At 34.3% G+C, this 24,343-nt stretch overlaps 3 protein-coding genes across 7 annotated transcripts; 2 read left to right on the top strand and 1 right to left on the bottom strand.

Annotated features, from left to right (window-relative positions):
• Positions 1–3,290: 3,290 nt before the first annotated feature.
• LOC147393736 (uncharacterized) lies at positions 3,291–6,396 on the top strand. Of its 2 annotated transcripts, none has more exons than XM_086455836.1 (7): positions 3,291–3,603; positions 4,467–4,680; positions 5,351–5,495; positions 5,574–5,704; positions 5,780–5,842; positions 6,006–6,074; positions 6,175–6,396. In XM_086455836.1, exons 2-7 carry the CDS (start codon positions 4,489–4,491, stop codon positions 6,274–6,276), a joined length of 702 nt encoding a protein of 233 aa, XP_086311962.1. In that variant the 5' UTR covers positions 3,291–3,603; positions 4,467–4,488; the 3' UTR covers positions 6,277–6,396. The 2 variants fall into 2 exon arrangements, with proteins under 2 accessions (XP_086311962.1, XP_086311961.1); XM_086455835.1 differs by having other exon boundaries at positions 6,172–6,396.
• A 1,876-nt stretch (positions 6,397–8,272) lies between these two features.
• LOC147393735 (Pentatricopeptide repeat (PPR-like) superfamily protein) lies at positions 8,273–13,092 on the bottom strand. 3 transcript variants are annotated; one of them, XM_086455832.1, is made up of 5 exons: positions 10,928–13,092; positions 10,239–10,348; positions 10,041–10,150; positions 9,880–9,996; positions 8,273–8,949 (listed from the first exon to the last, which is right to left on the bottom strand). In XM_086455832.1, exon 1 carries the CDS (start codon positions 13,068–13,070, stop codon positions 11,079–11,081), a length of 1,992 nt encoding a protein of 663 aa, XP_086311958.1. In that variant the 5' UTR covers positions 13,071–13,092; the 3' UTR covers positions 8,273–8,949; positions 9,880–9,996; positions 10,041–10,150; positions 10,239–10,348; positions 10,928–11,078. The 3 variants fall into 3 exon arrangements, with proteins under 3 accessions (XP_086311958.1, XP_086311959.1, XP_086311957.1); XM_086455833.1 differs by having other exon boundaries at positions 9,880–9,972; XM_086455831.1 differs by having other exon boundaries at positions 9,880–10,150.
• Positions 13,093–15,505: 2,413 nt separating this feature from the next.
• LOC147393734 (putative E3 ubiquitin-protein ligase RHB1A) lies at positions 15,506–21,532 on the top strand. 2 transcript variants are annotated; one of them, XR_015182049.1, is made up of 6 exons: positions 15,506–15,662; positions 18,521–18,640; positions 20,035–20,446; positions 20,559–20,668; positions 21,243–21,375; positions 21,467–21,532. XR_015182049.1 is itself a non-coding variant. In XM_086455657.1 (5 exons), exons 2-5 carry the CDS (start codon positions 18,578–18,580, stop codon positions 21,273–21,275), a joined length of 618 nt encoding a protein of 205 aa, XP_086311783.1. In that variant the 5' UTR covers positions 15,506–15,662; positions 18,521–18,577; the 3' UTR covers positions 21,276–21,532. The 2 variants fall into 2 exon arrangements, 1 of the variants encoding a protein (XP_086311783.1); XM_086455657.1 differs by having other exon boundaries at positions 21,243–21,532.
• Positions 21,533–24,343: the final 2,811 nt, after the last annotated feature.

The following is a 24,343-nucleotide window of genomic DNA, read 5'->3' as shown; positions in this document are numbered from 1 at the left end:
AGATTCCTTAATTAGGGTTTTTATATCTTTTTATTATTTATTAATTAATTAAATTTAAAAATAAAATAAAATAATAGAACAAGCAGTATGAAAACATCTCTCTCATCATTTCTGCCCCAATGACAGTTAAGATCTTCAAGTATTGCCAATATGTTTTCATGATGCCAATCAACCAGAGTTTGCTCCACCTAATTGTGCCAATATTTTATGTAAAAATGAGGATCACTTTTTACCTGAAACAAATGCATCCAATGTGGGGAGCAAGTTTGTGGTACAAGTCCAGATACCAAATATGATGAAGTCATCCCTCATATCTTTATAATAAATGTGAGAATAAGGACAATTTAAAGCCAAGGATATCAAAAGTAATTCAACCAATGCAAAACATGTTAGGGAAATAATTAATTCTTGGAAAACATCTGATTTGCTAGTCATCTATGGGAAACCATCTTCTTTAAATCAAGAGAAAATAAGCCAATATAATTTAGATAAATAAAACGAAAGTCGAATATAATTCTAATTAGAAAAAATATTTAACTTTAACCTAAAAACCCTAAAAGAATAAGAGGAAGACCTGAAAGAATATGATTGGAGACGGTGAAAATACATATGAACTTACTCTCAATTACGAAAGATTTGACTTAGGAAAGATAGAATGGAAGAATGTGATTTGTTTAATCGATCTCAAATATTTTAGGTAAAGCTTTATTGTTGTTACACGAGAAAATCATTTTCTTATATTTAGGACAAATATTTTTCTAGTACGACAACAAAATTATTGGTCAATTATCTCATTGTTCAATTTTTTTTAATAATTCAATTTTCTATGTGAAATCAAATATTGATTAAAAAATTGTTTGATCAACAAATAAAATGAACAAACCTTCCTTCTTGAAAGTTAAATAATTTTTGTTTTGCTCTCTCTCTCTCTCCTATTTGGGTTTATGTTTAGAGAGAGTATTTTAGAGTTTACAAGCCTTCTTAGCCTCTCTTTATAAAATTATACATTGAGAATATTGTGGATTTTGCTTCTCATTTCTAATATTTATAGAAATATGACAAAAATATAAAGCTATATCATTTTTTTTTGAAACCACCCCTTGTGTGTGTGTGTGTGTGTGTGTGTTTTTTTTTTTTAATAAATTAGAATCATCCCTTTCCCAATGTTATAGCTGTAAGACTAATGACCAATAAACTAAGTGCTTTAATTTACGCAATCGGGCTTCAATTGCTTTTGTTTTCAACACAGGTATTTCTATAATATAAAAATAAAAGCCTACAACAAACTCAAACATAATTAATTAAAGTGTTTATCCAATAGGCAATCAAGAAGCAGAAGAGAGAGTACTATCAACGAAGATGAAGTATAAATCAAGATGATTATAATTTTCAACTACACAAAAAAGAGAAGTCAAATTTAGAAAATCGGAGTTACCAATCGCTTACATCATTTTTAGAGTTATTCCTCACATTTTGTTTGTAACCTAGGTATCTCGGCCTCTTAAAGCACCTGACTAATCTTTGGGCACTTGCAATTCCCTATCCACATACATCAGGTAAATTTTTTAGAAAAATACCTAACGTTTGTCTTTAAAAGGTGATTCAAACTTAATACCTTTGTTTCTTGAGACGTGGTTCAAGTCACATATAACCATTTGAACTTTTTTTTTTTTTAATAATGATTTTTCTAACTCCCCCATTATAGAAGTGTAGATCATTTGCTTCGGGATATATAGAATCATAAATATTTTTCTTATATATCTCGAGACAAATGATTTACAATTCTGTGATGGAGGCGTTGGTCAAAGGGGGGCGTTAGATTATCACTACTCCCTCTTTTTTTTCCTTGCTAAACTTATTTGTTACAAACTCTTTAAGTCCAATTTGGTATTATTATGGGCAAATTATTTTTTTAAATTTGATTTATTAGAAAAGTTTCCCCCTTTTCGAATAAATATGTACATTTTTAGTCCATAATATAGTGTTGAATGTGTGGAACTAGAGAGTCATAATTTACTATATTTAGGAGGGTAAAGTGGGGTGCGAAAAACAAAAGACAGTAAATGCGTGCATGTGGCCCTTTCTTTGTCCTACTTTTTTAATTATTATTATTTTTTTCTTTTCTTTTGAAACGGAAATTTGAAAGCGGGCTTTTAGTGCGCTCCAGCTGCCGTAGCGGACTTCAAACCCTTATTTAAATTTCACACATAAACGGTTCGGATTTTACGGTACTTGCTTGGCTTTGTCTGGATAGATAAATAACTGATGCTCTGACACGTGTCCGTACTCTTTCTTTTTGAAAAAATTATCCGGTTTACCGGCTTGGCTTAAGCTTCTATGTGACGGCTGACTTCAATGAGAGAAACTCGATACTGTTCTAAACAGCTAAATGTCCCCCACATTAGGCAATGTACTTTACATGGTAGACGTTACGTTTTTAGCCCATATAAATGTCCCCATCTGTTTGAAATAAGGAGTTGATCCCTACGTTTTCTGTAAGGAGATAAATATGAGAGATTCTATTATCACATCAAATTTTACTAATAACATTATAATTCATATATAAATCATCAAAGAACATGATTTTAAAATTCATTTTGATATCTTGTCTCGTATGTGAATGAGATCAAGTTGACTCAGACAAGTTTTTCAATAGTTTGACACGTCTCGTTCAATAAAAAGAAAAATAAACGTGGATTTTAAATCTTGTCTGATACATTGACTTATCTATCTCGTTGTTGGACTATAACAAGTTAATCTGGACAATACATTTCGAACTCGAACGAATTTTAAAATCATATTAACAAATTAATACACATTTTAAGATATCATTAATAAAAGTTAGTGTGGTAATAGAAACTCTGAGAAATATTGAAATTTTTTAAAAATACCCTCACATTTCAATTTTCAAAGTGTATTTTATTACACTTTAACAAAATTCAATTCTAAAATGAAAAATGCTGAAGTAACATTATAATTGACATTATTTCAAACATTGTTGACGTGAATGTGCACAAATCATAGATGCTTTTCATAAAAAATATAAGAGAGAAGCACTATGGATCTTTAGGCACGAATGTGTGAAATGATGTTAATTGTAATGTTTGTGCAGCACGGACACAGTACCTTTTGACCTACGAGTCGAATGAAGCTGAGCCGAGCCAAAAGACACATGACTCAACAACTCTCTACCTAGGGCGGGAATCCAAAGACCGGTTCTAACAGGTTGGTCCAGTCATCCGGTCGACACTGCTATAGAAGGAATGATCGTACGGCGAAGGTGGATTGTTTCATTGGCAGTTGGTAAGCATTTAGTGTGCTTCTTCTCTCTCTCAAGATGCACACATTTCGATCTCAAAATTGTAGAAATTTCTCGAAAAGGAGTGCGATTCTGCATTCGAACCCCACCTTTGTCACACTTAATAGAGCTTCAACGCTTGGATTTCTGCTAGATCTGTTATTTTTCAGTTGAATCCGAACTCGGATATCGATTTTTCGCATCTTGAAACCTATTAGTGGAGATTTTTGTCTGTAAATCGACAACATTTCTATCGTTGTGGCTGAATCGGTGATCACGTTTACAAATCCGAGGAGTTCGAACAGGTATTTGAGTGTTAGACTGAAGTTTCTGGTCTGATTTTGATGCATTTGTTGTAAAGTTTAGAGTATTTAAGTTTGAAGATGATTGCGAGGGCTTATTTGATTCGATTGGATTCCGTGTGGTTTGATCTGAAATGCATGTGTGAAGTTCAAAGTTTATGTTTTTATCTGAATCGAATATTGAAAAAATAGAGTTAGTAGCAGATTTTTTTTTTCCTTTCAATTTCTTTCTAAATGTGATCGATTTATGCGGACTCCATTAGCTTTTTCAACATTAAGTGGAGCTTTAACGGATTCATGACTGCAAACTTGAGAAATTAAAGAAAAAGTTTTGGGGTTTTGTTTTAATTTGAAAGGGGGTTTTAAAGATCTGATTTTTTTTATCTGAATAAGCTGCCATTCATTTATTACCACCAAACCAAGTGCGTGAATCGAAGAACTTTGGTCATCAAGTTTATCTTTTGCTGCATGCATTTAAAATTCCCTTGATGACGTCACGAAGGAGCTCATGATCCTTCTTTGAAAAAAGGATTTAAATCCCCTTTCAGTCTCAGAATCTTTGGTAGGCGATAATAATTTTATAGATTGCATGTAAAAAAGGCTTCATTTTTTTCTCAATCCATGGTTTTGCTGCACAATTTGTTGGAAAACCCAGTGAGAGTGAGACCCCTAGGTAAAGAGAAGAAGAAATTAACTAGTCATTATTTGAATTTTTGTGTTTATGTTATGTAATCCAACAAAAATTTGAGATTTTCCTGATTTAGAGGCTCGGTGCCAACTGATTATGGGGGTCAAGTGTGCTACATTGCTTCTCTTCTGATGTTTTGGATTTGTTTATTTTCTTTGTTCTACTGGGAAATTTACAGAGGGACATTTATTATAAAGAAAATGCTGGAGCCAGTGCTTTGTTCATCTCGGATTCTGTCTCCTTGCCGAGAGGAAAGTGGTGATGAAGAGCTATCTGTGCTTCCAAGACACACCAAAGTTATCGTTACAGGAAACAATCGAACAAAATCTGTTTTGGTTGGGCTTCAAGGCGTTGTCAAGAAGGCTGTTGGTCTTGGTGGTTGGCATTGGCTGGTATTCCTGTCATCCTGTTCATAGTTTTTTCAAGTACTTTGAAATTTAAATTTTCAATGCCAATTCATCTATCTTTGGAGAAATCAGCTTAGTTCAGTGCTTAGGTTGAAAATTAGAGGGGTTTAAATCAGGATTAATGGAAGTATTAATGAGGGTTTAAATGAAAGTAAGATATTTCTTAGGGACAAGAACACACTTGAATTAACAGGAGAATTGGATTTCGTGCAATAGACCCTAAATTTTTGGAATAAGATCTCAATGAAGATGATATTTTTTAGGAGAGTTGTGCTGGAGAAAAATTGAAATTGACATCGTTTGGGACACATTGGTGTGCACAGAACCATAGATGCTTCTCACTCATATCTCAATGAAAAACATCTAAGGTTCTATAGACACATCCATGTCAGCAATGTCTGAAATGATGTCAATTTCAATGATACTCCAGCATTTTCCTTTTTAGGATGTTTAGTATATTTAAGGTTTCCAAATATAATAGAACTTGGATTATTTCTACTTTGTTTATAATTAGGGATTTTATATATCATCCTTATTTCAAGAATGAGAGAGAATCAGGGTCGAAGAGAGAAGGGAAGAGGTGATTGTAAATCTCCTTTATTTTTTTGGGTGATGGATTAATAAAAATACCATTGCTATATGTTTGGGTTTCAAGGTTTTGAAGAATGGTGTGGAAGTAAAACTACAAAGGAATGCCTTGAGTGTGTTAGAACATCCAACAGGGAATGAAGATGACGATGATCATGAGTTTGATAACTCCTGCAGTAGTTCTGATGTATGCGAAAAGGACAACGATTTTTGTAAGCCCTGTTTCACTATCAATATTTTCAAAATTAGCCATTTTTAGGGCTAATGAACTCTCTGTTGTCCTTGGGCAGCCAGTAGTACGGAGTTTCACAAGCCTAGCAGGCCAAGAATTCGTTACACAAGGCCATGGATTTCTTCTGCAAAGGCAACGAACCGAATCAATTACAGAGAAATTCAATCTAACATTCACAAACCTCACCTGGTAAGAATTTGGCTCTGGAAAAGGAAAGAACTCAATGTGCACTATATATCCCTGATTTTTTGTGGATTATTTCAGAGGGTGAACCTGGCTAAACTAGGAACTTCTTCGTTGTGGAGATATTGTAGACGGTATAACCTTGTAAGTTCTACTAATTTCTTCAACCATATATTTATAAATCTTTGATGACTCATTATGGGGCTCACGACGATTAATCAAGATGGTTTTCGGGCTATGGGTCATTCAAGAAGTACCCATTGTTGATGATTTTATATGCTTAAACGCTTGGTGAATTATGTCTTAGGTGGGTCCTAATCCCAGTTCACCAAAGGCACAAATGGTCGACATTGTGCAGCGACACTTCTTATCACAGGTGGTCCTCTCTCTCTATCACTATCTTCACTGTATTTGTATAAAATTCTTTGTAACACTAATGATTCTTTATTTAAAATGTCTTTTGTATTCAACAGCAGTTGGATGAGATCCAGGTGATCGTTGGCTTCATTGGTGCAGCTAAGAGATTGAAGACTATGAACACAGAGAAGGAGGGTAGTACTGGAATCTTCACTGTATGACCTTTACAAAAGAAGAAAAAAAAACCCTAAGATTTCCCCATGCATGTATGATATATCATATCAGTCTAACCTATGAATCTAATTATATATATTTGAATCGGCTCTTGGGATTGCTGGGTCTCTTAGGATTTACTGCTAACCATGTAATTTATAATTAATTTACATTCTAAGTTCATCCGAACTAATCATTGCCCAATGAGCAATTGTGGGAGGGTGATCGGTTTCCTCTTCCACCGCCATTGATCCTTTGCCTGCAGGGTTCTCAATCATTTCTTCATGCTTTAGCAGCTTATACTATCACATACACTAAAACAATAACTTCATTGAACAGGTAAAGTTTTAGATTGTGTCCTTTTAGCTCATTTTTGCACCATAGACTTGAGGCACACTTATTGCCAACAGTATTGTGCAAGTGGATGTCTCTTTTGTTGGGGATTTGCAGTGCTCGATAGGTTGAGAAACGGATTTGTCATGTCCAATTTGTGACCCTTGGGCAATCTTGTGACACATAACTGATTAGTTATTGTGCCATAGTTCGTTGTTCCATCCTTTTGATGGCTGTCGACCTAATGTTGGGGTGATATGGTGTTCAGAACTAGCCCCTCTTGTATATTTTGCCAACTAATGATCCCATGTTGGGGATTTTCAGGCTCGCCCGACGTAGGTTGGTCTCCTTCGTCTTCTCTTCCTCTATCAGGAAGAAATCTCCCGGGTCTAAAATTTACTTAGCCATTTAAGTTTCCTCTGGTTACGATCTTCTAGGTCTACAAAGATTTAAGTCATCTTTTTCTGAGATTTGTGCCTCTTGTTAGGAAATGGTGTTAGCACATGTCCTCTTAAGGGGCTCATGAATATCGGCCAACACATTACATATATTTCATATACTGTATAAGATAATTCATCTCGAGATGGTCCATGTACTATCAAAATTAGTTTTATATTTTTATTTATATAATAATTATTAAAGAGAGTTATTATGTGAGTCACACCAACTTTTTACTAATGACACATTAACTGTGCAATTCTTTGGTGATTTGTTCATAGTTAAGACAGGTTTATTACTCATCTATGTCTTTTTCTTTTAACAGTACGATGGCAATTTCGATATTTGAATGACGAAGATGTGGTTATGGATTCATTCCATTGTGTTTGAAAGCGGACCTGATTGTTTGGAGGATGTGCTCCTGAGGTTGACATTATTATTTATGCAAATTTTAGGGGATTTTCTTTTGGTGTCACGAGATACGGTAGTCCCTACAGACAGATATGGTGATGTTGATAGGTCGACAGCAAAGATTTCATTTTTAACGTCCGTTTCATCTCTATGTTTGAAATTTCAACAATAATTTAAAAAACTGGTCCGAATAAAAGGCCAACAACAAAAAAACATTAATGTATAAAGAAACCCTAACCAGTGTTGAAAAATAAGGGTAGTATGGTTAAGCTGTCATTTTCTTTGTACACGTGGCGTTATATCATTGAGTCATAACTTAACACAAAATCTTGAGTTTGGGTATTCATCTCATTTTGTAAGTATTTTAGATGGCCAACTGAAATTTTAAATTCTATATAAAGTGAAAATCACCTAAATGCCATCAACTTCAATCTCTAGTAATGCTTAACCTTCAAACCTCAAAATGATATACTTTTTAATAGAAAAATCAGATTTTTTTTCTACAAAAAGGTACCTCAAAATTTATAAAAGATAAGATTGTGGTAAAAAAGAATTTAGAGTATGGGCTCTTCATTTAATTTTGATTGATTGAGAGAAGGGAAGGGAAGAGAAACTCAATTTCTCTCGTTTGGGCTAAAGACCGTCAATGGACAAGTTGTACCTTAAACCAGTCCTAAACTACGCCCCAATGCGATTCCTTTGATTTGCAGGTTCTGTAAATGAATAAATAAAATATCGTAGACTTTTTTTATATGATTTGGAGCAGTTTGATAATTATCAAAATTTAGTCTAAATCTCCATCCTAATTGAAAAACAGTTAAAGATTATAAAAATCATACATGCAACTATAAACTTATTAATTATAGTATGTTTTTGTTATTTTATATTATAAAATCATACATCCAACTGCACATGAAATATAAAATTGGACTGGGCCCCAGGATTTGTTAGCCTCTCTAGCATGGCCAGATTAATGGGTTGAAAACATTTTACCCAACCCTACCTTTTTTGGGTCTAAAGATTAAGGCCCAAACCCTTGTTTTTGTGTGGGCCAATTAAATTGCCGAGCATGTCCAATGGATACCCCTAGTTTTCTTCCAACACATGGACCGGTGTCGAATTGCATCTTCCAGAAGGCTTGGATAATCTCATAATAAATTAGATCGAGTTTTCGTGATTGTTTTGGTACTTCTCTCTAGTAGAGCCCTGTAAGATATGACTAGAACATGACGGAACTCTACCTATAAAGTCTTCGGCTTTGGCCGAAGAGAACTATAAATAAGTAGACCCAGCATAGCATAACAACCTGACGTGCTTCAATTCCCTAATTGGGGGCATCTACTTGTTACTTCTTAGAGCTTGTAGGCTTTTGAGCATTTGTTTGCTCCACCAGAATGATCATCTTGAAAGAATTTGCATATCTATGTCCCAAGCAACAATAGGGTAGATAAAGATGATGCTTGTAAGAGAGATTTGAGAGTTGCCATGAAAAGGCTCCCCTGAAACAAAAAGTTGAGGAAATCATTCTTTAACATATTTCAAGATGTCTATGATGGGTTGAGCAAAAGTGATAAGGACACTAAGGGAGCCATGAAAAAAAATAGTAGATCTGATTTAGAGAAGTCTATCCGTCCTATTTGATTTGGATTTCTGGGATGTTATTAGAAAGAGATGGTGTGAAAATATAAGTTCTTTTCAATAATGATGATGCCTTTGTTAAAAATACCCTCCCCTTCATCATTTATGATGATGGGTCCTCTTTTGGTTATTATAACCCCTCTTTCCATCCCAAAAAGAGAACTAAAAGGCCTCTTAAGAGTACAATGGTCCACCAACTTTCTCTCTTTTTAGAAGCTAACTCAACTTCTTTTACCCAAAAAAAGAGTTCTTTTTTCCCTATTAATATCTTTTGAAAACTCACCCATCTAGTAGATGATTCAATTGAGTCTTAAAATGGATTGGATGGGTTTCTTCAAAATCTTCCTAATGAGCTCCATTATTAAATATTTCTAACAATAAAATTTATGGGTCAATTCCAATGACTCACGAAGAACGACTCATGTGAGAACAGATGATCTGGGCCATGTAAACACAAAATCCAAAGGTCAGGATTTTATAACACACTTCTCGGTGATTTTTATCTTGGAGATAAATCTCAACCGTTGGATTTTGCATTTTAATGATTGGGATCATGTGTTTTTTCCATAAGTCATTTTTCATGAGTCACCGGAACCTGACCCAAAATTTATATTTAAATTTTTTGTAATTTGTTGATGATGATCATCATCAAAGCTAAACCCAACAAATTTGTTGTTGGAATTAATAAAGCATGTTTCTCCATACATCTAAATATCTGAAACAGGAAAAAAAAGGGATAAATTTTGTTTTCTTGTACAAAATGGGAAAGAATTGAAGCATTAAAATCAAACCTGAATTGATGAAATCCTTCCACAAGTTGTTATTGATAGAAATCCATGAGAAGTGCCCAATAAAAAGTAATACTTTTCTCCATCTCTGAATATCTGAAAAAGAATAAAAGGAAAATTCTGAAGTAACTTGTTATTAAGATAAATGTTATCATCTTGCATACCTAAGAATAAACTTTCGCTTTTCCCATCTCTGAATATCATCATCACCAAGGCCTTATCCCCCCAAAAATGGGGTTGGATGAAAGAATCACGTTTCTCCATTCAATTCTGTCTAAAATGGGAAAAAAACGGAATATGCGAGTGACTTATAAGGTAAAATGAATGTTGTCATCTTGATTATAAAGAATTATGATGCTTACCTCAACTAGTATATATGCACTAATGGAACGAGATTCATGAACTAAACTGATCCATTAGAGAACTCTTCTATATGTTTACGTTAGCTGAGGAAGTCTTCATGTAAAATAACCTGCAAGTTATAACATGACATCACAAACTTCTCAACTGTTATTGAGGACACAAACAACAGTACAACACAACAATCAACTTGGAAGTTTCAGATCCATGTCTCTCTTTTTGAGAAAAGAAACCAGACCCATAAGGTAATCTATAAATTTATTTCATGTTATAGCAAATTAGAAGGTGGCATTCAAACACAAGTCTCTGAAGGGCTTATTTGTGATTTAAAATATTAATTACAGTTGGTTTTGAAGATTACATAGTAAAAAATGATACTTTTGTAACTTTGAAAACTAAGCAACATGAGAATAAGGTCATGGGTTGCAATTTTCTTTGTATTTTACTAAAATAACCTTGATTATACTAAATTTAAATATAAAAGTGGGGGCATTTATGGCCACTTAAATTGTGGTGACGAACCACTTGTAAAATAACTTTGAGGTCGTGTGTTCAAGTCCAGCTTATCCATAAAAAAATATAGTAAAGATAAGATGAACACGTAGAACACAACTAGAAATTAACACTTTAAAGTAGTATAGTAAAACAAATAACTCATGCATGCATCTACAAAGACCTTGCTAGTTCTTACCCCCAGACTTTGAAGCACAATTGATCTCCATACCACAATGTGGAGTATGGAAATGTGGAAACAACCATAACTAAAATTGATCACCACCAGACTACGAGGTCCAGAACTAGCTGACGAAGTCAAGCAGAAATCCATTATCAGCTGTATTGAACTAAGAATCTAAGTTATACATGTAGCCTTCCTCCTTCATCCGCTTAACCAACAATCCCGACATAATATACATCTCAGTAGCTTGTATATGAGATTTATCTCCAGATACAAATGTGTGAACCTTACCACCTATTTCCATCCAACTACAACCTGGAACCTTGTAATCACAATGATCCCTCATCATTTTACGCATTCTTGCCACGTCAACCCAACATCCTACAGAAGCATAGACGTTAGACATGAGTGTATAATTCACAGGATCGTCAGGCTCCAACTTGAAAAGCTTCTTTGCTGCCCATTTTGCCAATTTTATATTTCCATGCGCCTTACATGCACCAATGAATGCTACCAAGACATTCGCACCAGTTTCAAAGGGCATGTTAGTCAAAATGTCGTAAGCCTTTTGCAGTTGACCCGATTTTCCAAGAAGGTCAATCAGGCAAGCATAATGATCCGAATCAGGCAAAATTTGATGATCCTTCGTCATTGAAGCAAAGTAGTGAAACCCATCGTCGACAAGGCCCCCATGACTACATGCAGAGAGGACCCCAACATATGCAATCCGATCTGGCCTCACCCCTTCGGATAACATCTTTTCAAAATTTTGGATAGCTTGTTTGGACAGACCATGAAAAGCATAGGCACCAATCATTGACGTCCAAGTGACAAGGTTGGGATTCTTGATCAAACTAAATGATAGAACTGCACTAGCAATACTCCCACACTTAGAATAGGCATTTATAAGAGCATTTCCGATTGATAAAAAAGCTTCCAATCCATATTTTATGACATGAGCATGAACCTGAATACTTTCGGTAACGGCAGCCAAATTGGCACAAGAGCTTAGAATGCTAGCTAATGTTAGCTCATCTGGATCGAGACCTCCTTGAAGCATTTTTCTTAGAAGTACCATAGCTTCCTTACCATCACCATTCCGTCCATAACCCACGATCATGGTAGTCCATGAGACAACATTCCGAATGACCATCCCATCAAAAGCTTTGCGAGCATCGACTATATTACGACTCTTTGAGTACATATCAACAAGTGCACTAGAAACAAGAAAATCTAAATCAAAGGACAATCTAATAATAACTCCATGAATTTGCTTCCCCAATTCACAAGAACCCAAAGTTCCACAACAATTAAGAAGACTACTAAAAGTAAAGTCATCCCCCTTTACACGTTCAGACTGCATCAACTCAAAAACTCTAAAAGCCTCTTCCCCCAAACCATTTATAGCATAGCAAGACACCATCACATTCCACAACACCAAATCTCTCGACCATATCCTATCAAACAACCGTCGTGCATCTTCCACTAAACCACATTTTCCATATAGATCAACAAGAGCACTACCAACTATATGATTTGAACCGAATTTTAATTTAATTATAAAACAATGCAGCTGTGTTCCAATTTTAATCTCATTTAGCTCAATACAGGGGCCAAGCAAACCAATAAAAGTTATATAATTAGGCTCCACCATGTCTATCAACATTTTCCTAAACCAGAAAAAACCCAAATTCTCGCTCGACCGAAAATTACAACCAAATCCAACTAACCCAGATATCATTATATTCCAAGAAACAACATTTCTTTCAGGCATTTCATCAAACAACTGACATGCATCATCAAACACCCTGCATTTTACATACAAATTCAAAAGCTGATTTTGGATGGATTGTCTGTGATCGTACCCCAACTTTATAATATGTGAATGCAGTTGTTTCCCCTCAGGAAGAAAACCCATTTTTGCAGAGATTTTCAAGGCGTTTGAGCAAAAAGAATCGCTTAAGTGGGATTCATCGACATGGATTGTTTCAAAATTCTCCATTGAAGCTCCAAATTGTTGAGAAGGATTAGATTTGTGGGTTTTTTGAGACGGGTTTTTGCGTTCTTCGCCATTTCTGGAAGTGAGAGCTGAGACTGATAAATGACGTTTGGGACGAATAGTGAAGATGGACCTTGAGAGGAATTTAGAAGGGAGCATAGAATATAGTCAAAAGATCACCAAATTACACCCATTAAATAGTGGGTATTTTAGAAATAGCTCTCTACGTTTGGGTGAATATTTGAGCTACCCCTGTGTTTTTTAAATTGATGACTAACCCCCTTGATCTCGGTCTTTTCTTACTGTCTAATAATAAATGACCTAAAGGCCCTCAAAACTTTAAACTCATTTTGAAGTCTTGTCTCGAATGAGTTTTCCGATATGTTTGAGTCATCTCGTTCAACAATGAGAAAAATGAACTGTGGTTTTAAATCTCATCCAATGCATTTGACTTGTTTATTTGTCTCGTTGGTGGACCATACTGAGACGTATTAGATGAGTCATCTCAATCCCAAACGAGAATTGAAACCATGCTTTAACTTCTACTATAAATTTCTTTTAAACTATTGAATCTTAATATTTTTGACTCCATCATTTTAAATATCACATTTATCCTTTAAACGAAAACCTTGATTTCAAATACCCAAAATTTATTTGTTTTCTACTTTTCTAAAATCATTCGTTGCATCAAGGTTTGAAGGTTGAAGTAAATAGAATCTTAAGGTTGACGATGACTGGTTTTAATATTTAAAAAAAGAAGGACATGTCATCAGTTTGAAAACATAGGGATATCTCAAAATATTCTCCTAAACCAACAATAACGTCTAATACAATTTGTACCAATAGTCATTCTCCTTTTGGAATGAATGGGTCCCTACTCCATTAATTGATTGTGATGGCAACTAGCAATTATTCACCTTTGTTTTAGTTACCCTATTTTTTTAGTGATTATGTCCCTTTGTTTCTTTTGTTTTTGGGAGTTTTTCAAGTTTGATTTCTACTAAGGTAAAGAAATTTCTTCCCTAACTCTAATGGGAATAGCTGTAAAAGTGGGAGACCGACTTTGGAATAAATTTAGTTTGGCTGTCTTCTTCTTCTTTCTTTCTTTCATTTTCCTTCTTCTATATTATATATTTAAAAATAATAATCATTTTTTTTTCTTCAGAAACTTAGATCTAGAATTTCTTCTATGGGTGGCAAAAGCAATTGTTGGTGTGCTTATATAAACCTATTTGTTTATTATTATCATTATTGGACTATGTGAAATCATCATGCATGACTTCTTTTAGTCAATGTAGCACTCTATCATATTATTTTTTTATTTAAGAAAAATTAATGATTTTTTTATACCCCCTCTAACATACGCTCCCATCACATAATTGTAGATTATTTATCTTAGGATACATAGAATCATAATTTTCATGTGTATCCCAAGACAAATGATCTACAGTTCTATGATGGGGGCATATGTCAGAGTGGGGGGTGGGGGCATCAGATTATCACGACTCTTTGAGATAAACAAGCACATGTTTAGTTGCTAATTAGGTGAAGATGGATTTTAGACTTTGAGGTATAAACTTTTGATGACTTTATCGAATATAAGCAAATTAAGATAATATAATTGAATTATAAATAAATGATGTTTGTATACAATTGAAAGACTCATAAAAATAAATATATGATAGACGTATAAAATTAGGGTCGAGACCTACGAACTTGTGAAACTACACTCATACATAAACTTGTACTCCGGACCATTAACATACGAAATCTTATAGTTAGAATAAAACATGTATCTCAATAATACATCACATATCTCTAGGATAAATCTCAATTCTTGGAATCTTTATTTTAACGAGTGTAAATCTCAATCCCTTAAATTAATATATTATATTTTGAAGACGTTCTCTATCTAAGATATTTTTGAACATGGATACACTTAACCCTGAAACAAAATCCTCTCCAACGAAGGACTCCATTGAAAATATCTAATTTTTTGAAGAAACATTATCACATGGTTTAGTGCCACCAACCACAATACCCTCATTTTGTGTCTATGAATCTTATGAATTACTAGTTGCAATCATGGTTTCAAAACTCGGTTTGATGTCTGGTCTTGTCCATAGACAAGATCAAATTGTTTAAGACAAGTCAACTTGTATTGACTGAGACAACCCATTTAGCTCGATTTAAAATGATTGATTTTACATATATTTAAATTAAAATAATTTAATAAAATAAGGTAAATTAGAAGATGTTTAGTTATAAAATTATATTATATTTACAAAATGAGTATTTAAATTCTATATATTTTTTTAATTATTTTAATTAAAACCTACAAAATCTTGTTTGACTCGGCCGTGATTTTTAAAGTATCGTCTGAGACATCTTATTTATCGCACTGAATGATACCAAGATGACTCACCCGAGTCGTGAAAAATTCAAATCTACCAATCATGATAAGATGTGCAAGACCACAACCTATAAGACATAAAACAATGGTGAGTGATACTCTCACAACTACTCATCTCCATATCTTTTGTAGCACCATATCATCACCCCATTCACACTTAAAAGATTCCATTTAAACTTTTATACCCTCAACTTCCTTCATATTTATATGGAAAGTCCCCTCCATCTTCTATGACGCGTTTCCCCCTCGCATGAAACGAGGGGATGAAAGATACTCTCTGTTGAAGTTCTCAAGATCGAATCAAAATTCGCAAATTTGATTTCTTGTTAGGTCGAGAGGTAATGATTTCAATCTCCACTTCTATCTCTTTTCTTACTGATTAATCTCTGAACTTTGATTGATTAATTTCTGTTTTTTGATTGACAAATCTTTGTTTCTTTAATTTTTTTTAATTAATTAATTAATTAATTAATTAGATTATGTAGTTAGGGTTCATGCTTTATTTGTGGATTTATTTTTTTCTTGCTGAAACAGTTGAAAAATTGCATATTTTTAGAATCTGAAAGCTGTTCTTGTTAAGCAGTTTGAATCTGGTTGGATTAATATTAAATTTATGAATTTCAGATCAATTAGTTTTTTTTTTCGGTGCGAATTTAAATGTTTCTGATTTAATAAGGTAAGTAAATTCGATGTTTGTCTTGTAGTCTTGTTTACTGATTCGATTTAATTTCTAGATCGATTTCTTCTTATTTTTTGGAGTATATATAGCGAACCAGAGATTTTTGGGTCGTTCTCTAATTTGTGAATTGGAAAATTTTCCTATAAGCTTGTAGATTTCAGCTGCTTTATTTTTTAGGGTTTATCAACTTTTGATACTCTTTGGCTGAAGTTTGCATATATATATTTTTTTTAATTTTGTGCTTTATTTTGTGATTTGTCGGTTAACTCTAGGGATTTAGTCAAGAAAGGTTTAACTTCCTGGCTTTGAAGCGATTGGGCTTTCATGCAATTTCCCCTAAAAAGGAGGAAACTGTTGATGCTAGTGGTTGGCCAAATGTTTTACTTGAAATAAAATTGCTGCTAAGGAAATATGTTTGGTAGGTCTGGGTTTGGTGTAAGCTCATTGACTAAATAGAAAATTTAGGCTTATATTTTTATACCTAGTTGGACATGTTAGATAACTGTCTTAGAGAACTAGTTTGTTTGATTATTGGTTGTATGGAAAATTTAGGTTTTATTTTCTTATAAGAAGTTGGACATGTTAGATAACTGTCTTAGAGAACCAATAAGTGTTTGTATGGTCGAGTAATTTTAAATATCGTTGATAGAGTAAACTTAGAGAGGACATATATGAGACTGGAGTTGCAAGATGGAATTGTGAAATGAAAGTGCTTAAATGGAATTGTGAAAAGATTTATGAGAAAAAAATTAAGAGGAGAAAATAATAAATTATTGTGTTAAAGGTTATTATTATTATTATTATTTATTTCTTTCTTTTGCATAAATTCTTTTTGGGGTGACCTCGAGTCATTTTACAGACCAACATCGCTAGGTATTCAGGGAATAAATTAAAGACCTTACAGAAAGTGAATATATTTTCTTTTGGATTGGTTGAAAGTCACTGTGTGGAAATTCTTGAACAATATTATGGGTTGGGATTGTTTAGTTAGAATGTTGAACTGATAGAAATTTAGTCTGAGTTTCTCCCATTTGTAACCTTTATGTTGTATAGATTAGCTTCAAATTATTTAACACGATGTAGAATAGTAGCTTTCTTTCAAATTTTTTATCAGAACTGAATAATAGATAGTTTATGAATAATAAATTATTCTGAATATAGATATTTACTTGCTATAGTTCACTTCATTGTTTTGGCATGTGACTTGGGTCCATCATGGAAATTTAAGTTTCCCCTCTCCGACCAACAATATGCTCGAGCATCCTTTGCATGTGTTCATGGATATCTGAAACTAGTAGAAGTTTTCTCAACATCATTTTTATGTGGTAGTTTCGGGTGTTTTCTGTGAATACAGGCTGTGAGTCTTGTTTGGAGAACTAAATTCAAAATTTAGTGTAGGGTACCTGGGCAGTTGGGAGCGGTTTAAATTTAATTCCATGAGAAAATGATCTTCTGCTAAGAAAAAAAAAACAGGAAAGTCAAATTCATTTTGATTTGGGTTATTCTCTCAATTCCCATAAAATGCAACTGGATTTAGTATGAACTGGCGATCAGAACGTATATGGATAGAACTTATAACGGGGTCTCGAAAAACAAGTAATTTCTGCTGGGCGCATAACGCGAGCTCATATTTCATTGACCCTTTCACATCAATCAACAAACAAAACTCCTGATAGAAGCCCAGTTTCTTTAGTAGGAAATCAATGCGTTGAAAGATCTTTGATCTCACCTGGGAACAAGTTAAATGCCTGTATTCTGTGAATGGCTAGAATTCCTTATTTTGTTCGGTCTATAATTGTTAATTTGAACCTAGGAAAAAGGTTCAACTGGTCTAGTATTACTATGTTTCAAAAAAATAAACAAAACAAAAAATACAAGTCAGGCAAGGTAATCATTATATGTGGTATTCTGACCATATTATGTTTTTCAGATAAGTGCTTTCATCAGTGATAGTAGAAGTTCCCATAAAACTGTTAGAGCCATTATCAGTCTGTGTTACCTACTCATTTCAAAAAATGTCTTTACCCATGTTCAACACCTCAATTTCATGTCTATGTGCGTCACTGGTGGTGAACAAAAAGGGCTAACTAAAATGATGCAGATCTATGTCAAGTTCGTGTTGTTGTAACACTGCAGAGAAGATTCAATTATACCTATAATCTGAAAAATAACCAGATTCATCTGTTTTTTTGATCTGCAAGTGATAAGTTATTGCTTGGTGATATGCTTGGTGATATGCTTGCTGATGGTAGCTGCCTTAAGGTTGTTATTCCGGAATATTGACATCTTAGTTGGCACTTCCTACTTGTTTTGGCATGCATTTGTTGTCCGTGTACATTTGTCTTTTGAAACCGTTTATTTCTCTATTTATGAATGATTTTCTTAGCTAGTTAGAATTTTGGTGCTTCCTGAAGTGTAGCTTCAAATATTATTCGGGAATCGTTATAATCTGCACTTTGAGGAATACGTTTCTTATCGTTTGTTTGCTTGCTATTTCTCTCTCTTACTGTGGAACAGGAAACTATGTACCAAGTGCTAGCACTTTCAAGCAGGTAGCAAAGATAAGTGAAGAGAATGGGAGGTTGTTGTTGTTGTTCTTCCCGAAGAGAAGTGGATGGGACACCAGTATACTATTATGTCAGTGCTTTCTGTCCCCACACATAATATGTTGCACCTCTTGTACCATTTGCTGCAAATTATGCTGACTTTGTCACTAAATTTTAATTATTTTGGCTTTAGAAAATTAGCATTAACTTTATCAATATGCCTCAAACATGGTTTGTTGCTTTTTCTACCCGGTACTAATTTTTTCTGTGAATTGAATGAACTGGAGCATCTCATCCATCTTTGAATGAGTTTGAGTGTTCTTTCAGCTTTCATTTATACATTATTGGTTATGGGCATGGTTCAAAACTTTGTGTCATTTTAGAAAACGTTTGGCCTAATATTCTGGTTTCAGCCAAATCCTGAACAAACAATAGAATGTTATGGTCGAGACCATTTCAATTTTTCTATCTTGATCGAAACACTGCCTAAAGGCAAGATCCTAAACTTTGATTATTATGACTTTTACTGATTTTAATTTAGGTAATTCTTATTTTCTGCTTACTTTCTCTTTCGCTTTTCATGAGTATGGTGGAACCTTGAACTTCAGTTACAACTTCTGATCAGATTCCTAGTCTCTAGACTACAGGAATCAGCCAACTTATTTTATTTCTCAACTTGGTTTAATGATGCTACCACCAGACAGGACAATAATCAACAATTCCATCAAATTGTTCATGTTTTTGTTGGCTGCAAATTCCATGTCTTTACCTTAGGATGTGCTAAACAAGATAACAAATGATTTTGATTGATTTGATGAAAATAATTGTGATACAAATTTCTGTTACTCTCATTCAATGGAGCAATCACTATATTTATTTCTTGGATCAACCTGTTTTGGTGGGGTTTATTAGTCCGATCATGGCCGACCCCTTTTATTAGGTGTGTGGGCCTGGTGCCTAGTATGGATCACTTGGACATGTTTGGAGTTTGGACCATGGGTTTTATCTGCGAAAACTCGAGTTCGAGACTTAAAAGGCACATTCCTAGTTGATGGGTCCAATTTTGATGTTTGGGGATCCATTTATAGCTTCGTGTTACATTGTGAAGGTGTCACCTCAGTGAGGTGGTAAAATCTCTGTCATGAATCGGCTACCTAGGTTCGTAAGCAACAGCTTTAATAGCTATGACTGAATCAAAGGTGAACAGTACCACTCTGATATTCTTCGAAGGCAGTTGTCTAGCATAAATTACATGATAGCGGTTATATCTCAAATTGGGGTAACATGAGAGTTTATGGACTTTTTTTCTTCAAATTGAATTAACTTCTCTTTTGTTTTACTGGAAGTATTGTTCTGGGTTTAAGGTACCAATAAAAGCTTCTTCTTCTTCTTCTTCTTCTCTCTCTCTCTCTCTTTTGTGGGTGAGATTTTGTTCTTTCTTTGGGTATTCTTTGTATTATTTTATCTTCAACTCACGTTTTGCAGTGCCCACAAGGTCTGGAAGAGCGGGAGCCTTTATCATCCTCCCATGAAGTCTCAGCACTCTCTGCTGGACTACTTGTTGATACCAACCTTGACACATCAACACCTGACACCTACCGAGCACCTCCTGCACCGATGCCATATGATGTGGATTTGGGACGTCCGCAGACACCACCAAGCACTCAGGAAAGTAGTGGCAACAAGATTGATGCAGCATCCGAGTCTGTAGGAGAAACACTAAGTGGTAGTTCATTTGAAACATTGGCTAGTTGTGAAGGTCTTAAGGAGTCAGCCTGCAAGATTGAAGCAGATTCTGTGCTTCCATCCTCAGAGGTATCTGAAGTTGAACCTTCAAAGTTGAGTGAACCAATTGTTTCAACAAACGAAGAAGAGGATTGTCCCATCTGCCTTGAAGGTACAGTTTGCAGACTCTTTTATTTCAAAATGATTACTGGAATCGTAACCAAATGCAAACATTTTCTGTTGATCGTAACCTTAAGCTGATAAATATGTGTTCCTCCCTGCAGAGTATGATGTGGAGAATCCTAGAATCGTAACCAAATGCGAACATCATTTTCACCTTTCATGCATTCTTGAATGGATGGAAAGAAGTGACATGTGCCCCGTGTGCGATCAGGTTATTCCTTCTATTCATATATGTTGAGAGCTGCCATTGGCACCCCAACTTTTACTTATTACAACCCAATTTCTTAATTTTTTAAGATAGGTATGCTGGACTTGAACCCACAAACCTCAAAGTTGTTTTGCAATGTGTCAAACCAACTGAGCTATGGGTCTAAGCCCAAATTATTTACCACCAAATTAAAGATTAAAGCACACCATTTGAACGTTGCAAAAGTTCGGTTCAAGTTATTACCTAAACATTACAAAGCATTATAACACATTCAAAATACTTCAGCAGTTGTTTACAATCATTAGGGTCAGGCTCATATAAAATCCTAATCTAGCAAATAGAAATCTTAAAAAAAAAAAAAACAGAAAAAAAGTAGAGTTTCGATTGACAACCCCAACTTTTTTACTTATTCTCAAACATTGGTTTATTTTTTTAAAAATTGGGGTGTAACAAATAAAAGTTGGGGTGCCAATAGCAGCTCTCTTATGTTATTAGATTCTATTAGGATGACTAGATTCTGCTGTTAGGTTCTACCACTTATGGATTGCTTGCACGTGTTTATTCTTTAATTATGCAGGAAATGATATTGAGCCATACCATTGATGGATAAGCACCAGAAAGCCATGCAAAATGAAGAGGAAAAGTTCTCGAGCCTTTTAAATGCATGTTTTTCAATGTAAAGGGATTATTGGGGTTCTTTTTTATTAGTGGTCAGTTGCAGCCACAATTTCACCTATAGTTTGGTCATGTTGTTTCATGGGAGACTTATGTGTAAATCCCAAATGTCAAGTGTCTTTGTAGGTTCACCAAGGTAATGGAAAAGAATACATACACACAACATGAAAAACAATTTGCTTAGTCTCCCCACATCTCTTCTCCATGTTGTGTGCTACCTTGTTTGTCTGTGCTCGGATGGTTGGTCCATTAGAAGTGGAAAGCTGATGGTGAGTGGCATGACAGTTGCAGAGACCTTGATGCGAGCTCGAGTCCCTTGTCGTCAGAAAATGGTAATTTCTGCTTTTATGGTTTTTTTTTTTTTTTTTTTTTTCTGGATTTGCTAGATTTTCTCTTTTTTTCCTATTCTGTACAGCCCCATTTTACCTGCAAACAAGGATGCTACGATAAAATTGTTTTTTTTTTTTTTTTAAATCTGTAATATTTTCTTCCTCTTTTGGTGAGCCATTGTCTTCTTTGGGGGGAGGGAGCTGTATGGAATTATAGAATGATAAATAGAAAAAAGGTATTTTTATGTTTGATGAGTTATTTGTAGTAGAACAAAAGTTTTACCCGTAACAGTTCTGCAAATGACCCCCCCCCCCCCCTCCAAAAAAAAAATAATAATAAAAAATTGGTGCAATCTTGATCATACTTACCCACAACTCACCAATGCCTTGTTTCTTCGCTCATTTGTCTTCCTCGTTACTCTTTGATTGAAATCTCTTCTCACTTTCTGATACCTCAAGTAGGCTTTTTATTAGATGAATGTTGGTAGAAACCTAGATCAAGAAGATTGCGATTTACAAGAGTTTGCCTGAAAGAGAGTTTCTGATGTGTGAAAAGGGATCATTAAACATATCCCCTTTCAGTGACATGTAGCATTTAGGGTTGGCAAAGGTAACAAAATATTCATTTTTGGGAGGATAGGTGATGTAGATTGTCGATCATAAAAGAATAGTTTTTAAACTTTTCTCTATCTCCTCTAAAGAAGAGGAGTCCCATCTCAATTGTTAAGATTAATGCAATGGAAGGAAATTTTTTGGAATTTAGACTTTTTAAAGATTTGAAAGCAACTGCACATCTCTCATATTTAATCTCTCTTGTTCTTGTGTTCCCTAGGGAGGAAGATCAATTGGTTTGGACTGTGAATTGAATTTTGATCTCGTTGCCATCCTTCTCAATCTTCTCTATTTCCAATCCTGAAAAGTTGGTTTGAAGTTTGCAAGTTCGACGAAGATCTCTTTTTTCATCTCAACCGCATCTTTAATCAAAATTCTTAACTATTGATCACATTATGGTTAAGGGAAATTATTTCATTTAACTGCTTGCTTTGCAAAGAGAATATGGAGCCAACAAATCATCTTTTTATCCATTATTTCATTGCTGAGGGGATTTTGGCTCGTTTCCTTGTAACATGAGGTCTTGCAAATTCTATTTTGTTTCTCTTTCATAATTGGAAAATCAAATCTCTAAAGCATAAATAAATGATGGGTCAGATTATTTGCACCCACCGTTTGTACTCACTGCACCTCACTTAAAAAACATATTTTAGGGTGAGTTGTATAGACAAGAGTGGGTGCGCTGAGCATAAATGGTGGGTTCTACCATAAGTTTTTTTTTTGCTTTTTCTTATTTGTCGGTAGGTCTCCTTTCCCTCGTAAATAATAATAATAATAATAATAATAGGAGTTGTGATATAATGATGTGCCATCATCATGCATGCAGTTGACGTGGCAAGTGCACATAATCATAGATCTTTTTCTTAGGGATGCACAAGGAAAAGATCTAATGTTCCGTGTACTTAAAGCGTGTCAACCACTTGTCATTTTATCATTATTCCGATGATAATCACCCTTTTTATGGCTTAGTAAAACCAACACATTCTTCTTAGTAAAATCCAATCTGCTTTGTGAAAAAACAACAAGAGCCAAAACATTGTTAACGATGATTTGATATGGTCACTTATTTGATGGTACAAAGGAGATTTAAGTGGAACCCACCTAATTAAATTACATATAGTATCTATCGATCAGATCATGCTTTTATTTTTCTTTAGGTTGACATGATTTGGAGTCAGAAACACCTGACGCGGGGGGAATTGGTCAATTAGCGAGTCAAATTAAATAAATAGAGAATCAGATTTGAATAATACAAAGTCAAAAGGAATAAGACAAAGTCAAAGCTGAGCAATGATTTTTTCACTTACAGTCAGACAATCCCTGTTCGTCTCAGGCTATTTAAAGTAAAATGGAATAATTCTCTTTTGTCTAATTTTGATATAACCCCTCGAGTTTTGATGAATATTTCAGATGCCCCTAAATTTTCAAAACTGGTGAAACACCCCCCCAACCAATCTTAGAGATTAAATTAAAGGTTTTTTTTAAAAAAAAAAAACTTTAAATTATTTGTACCAAATTAATCGAGTGTTGCGGGGTATGGGTTTTTGGGAAAGAATCAATGAGGTTTTCCCTTTTTCCTTTTTTTTTTTTTTTGGGGTTGTGTGTGTGTGTGTGTGTGTGTTTGTTTTTTGAAAATGAAGGTATTTTAGTCATTTTCTTATTATTTAAAAAAAATCACAATTAAAAACAATATTTTGAAGATTGGACTGGTCATTGACCGTATGACTGACTAGATCAGGGTATTTTGGTCATATGTTTAGTTTTCATAGAAAACCTCAATTAGGACTTTAGAGGCATGTGATCAGTTTGAAAAGATGGGGGATATTTCAAATATTTTCAAAAGATAATGGGGTGTATCTAAATTATCTTTTTCTTTAAATAGGAGGTGGTCCCATAAGGTATTGTTTTCCATTTTGAATACTATTTAATGTAATATTTTTAGATAGGCCCCTAAGATTCAAAATATTTATAGTTGCCTCTCCACATCTTTGACCTGAATAAATAAATTCTCTACATGAGAACAGTTGAAGTTAGTATAGGAAAACAGTAGGTTTCGTCAAAG

Source organism: Akebia trifoliata, chromosome 10 (assembly GCF_017979445.1).
Source record: "Akebia trifoliata isolate Shusen 1 chromosome 10, ASM1797944v1, whole genome shotgun sequence".
Lineage (NCBI taxonomy): Eukaryota > Viridiplantae > Streptophyta > Magnoliopsida > Ranunculales > Lardizabalaceae > Akebia > Akebia trifoliata.
Note: the sequence above shows the minus strand (reverse complement) of the source record. Positions and strands in the feature narration are given on the sequence as shown.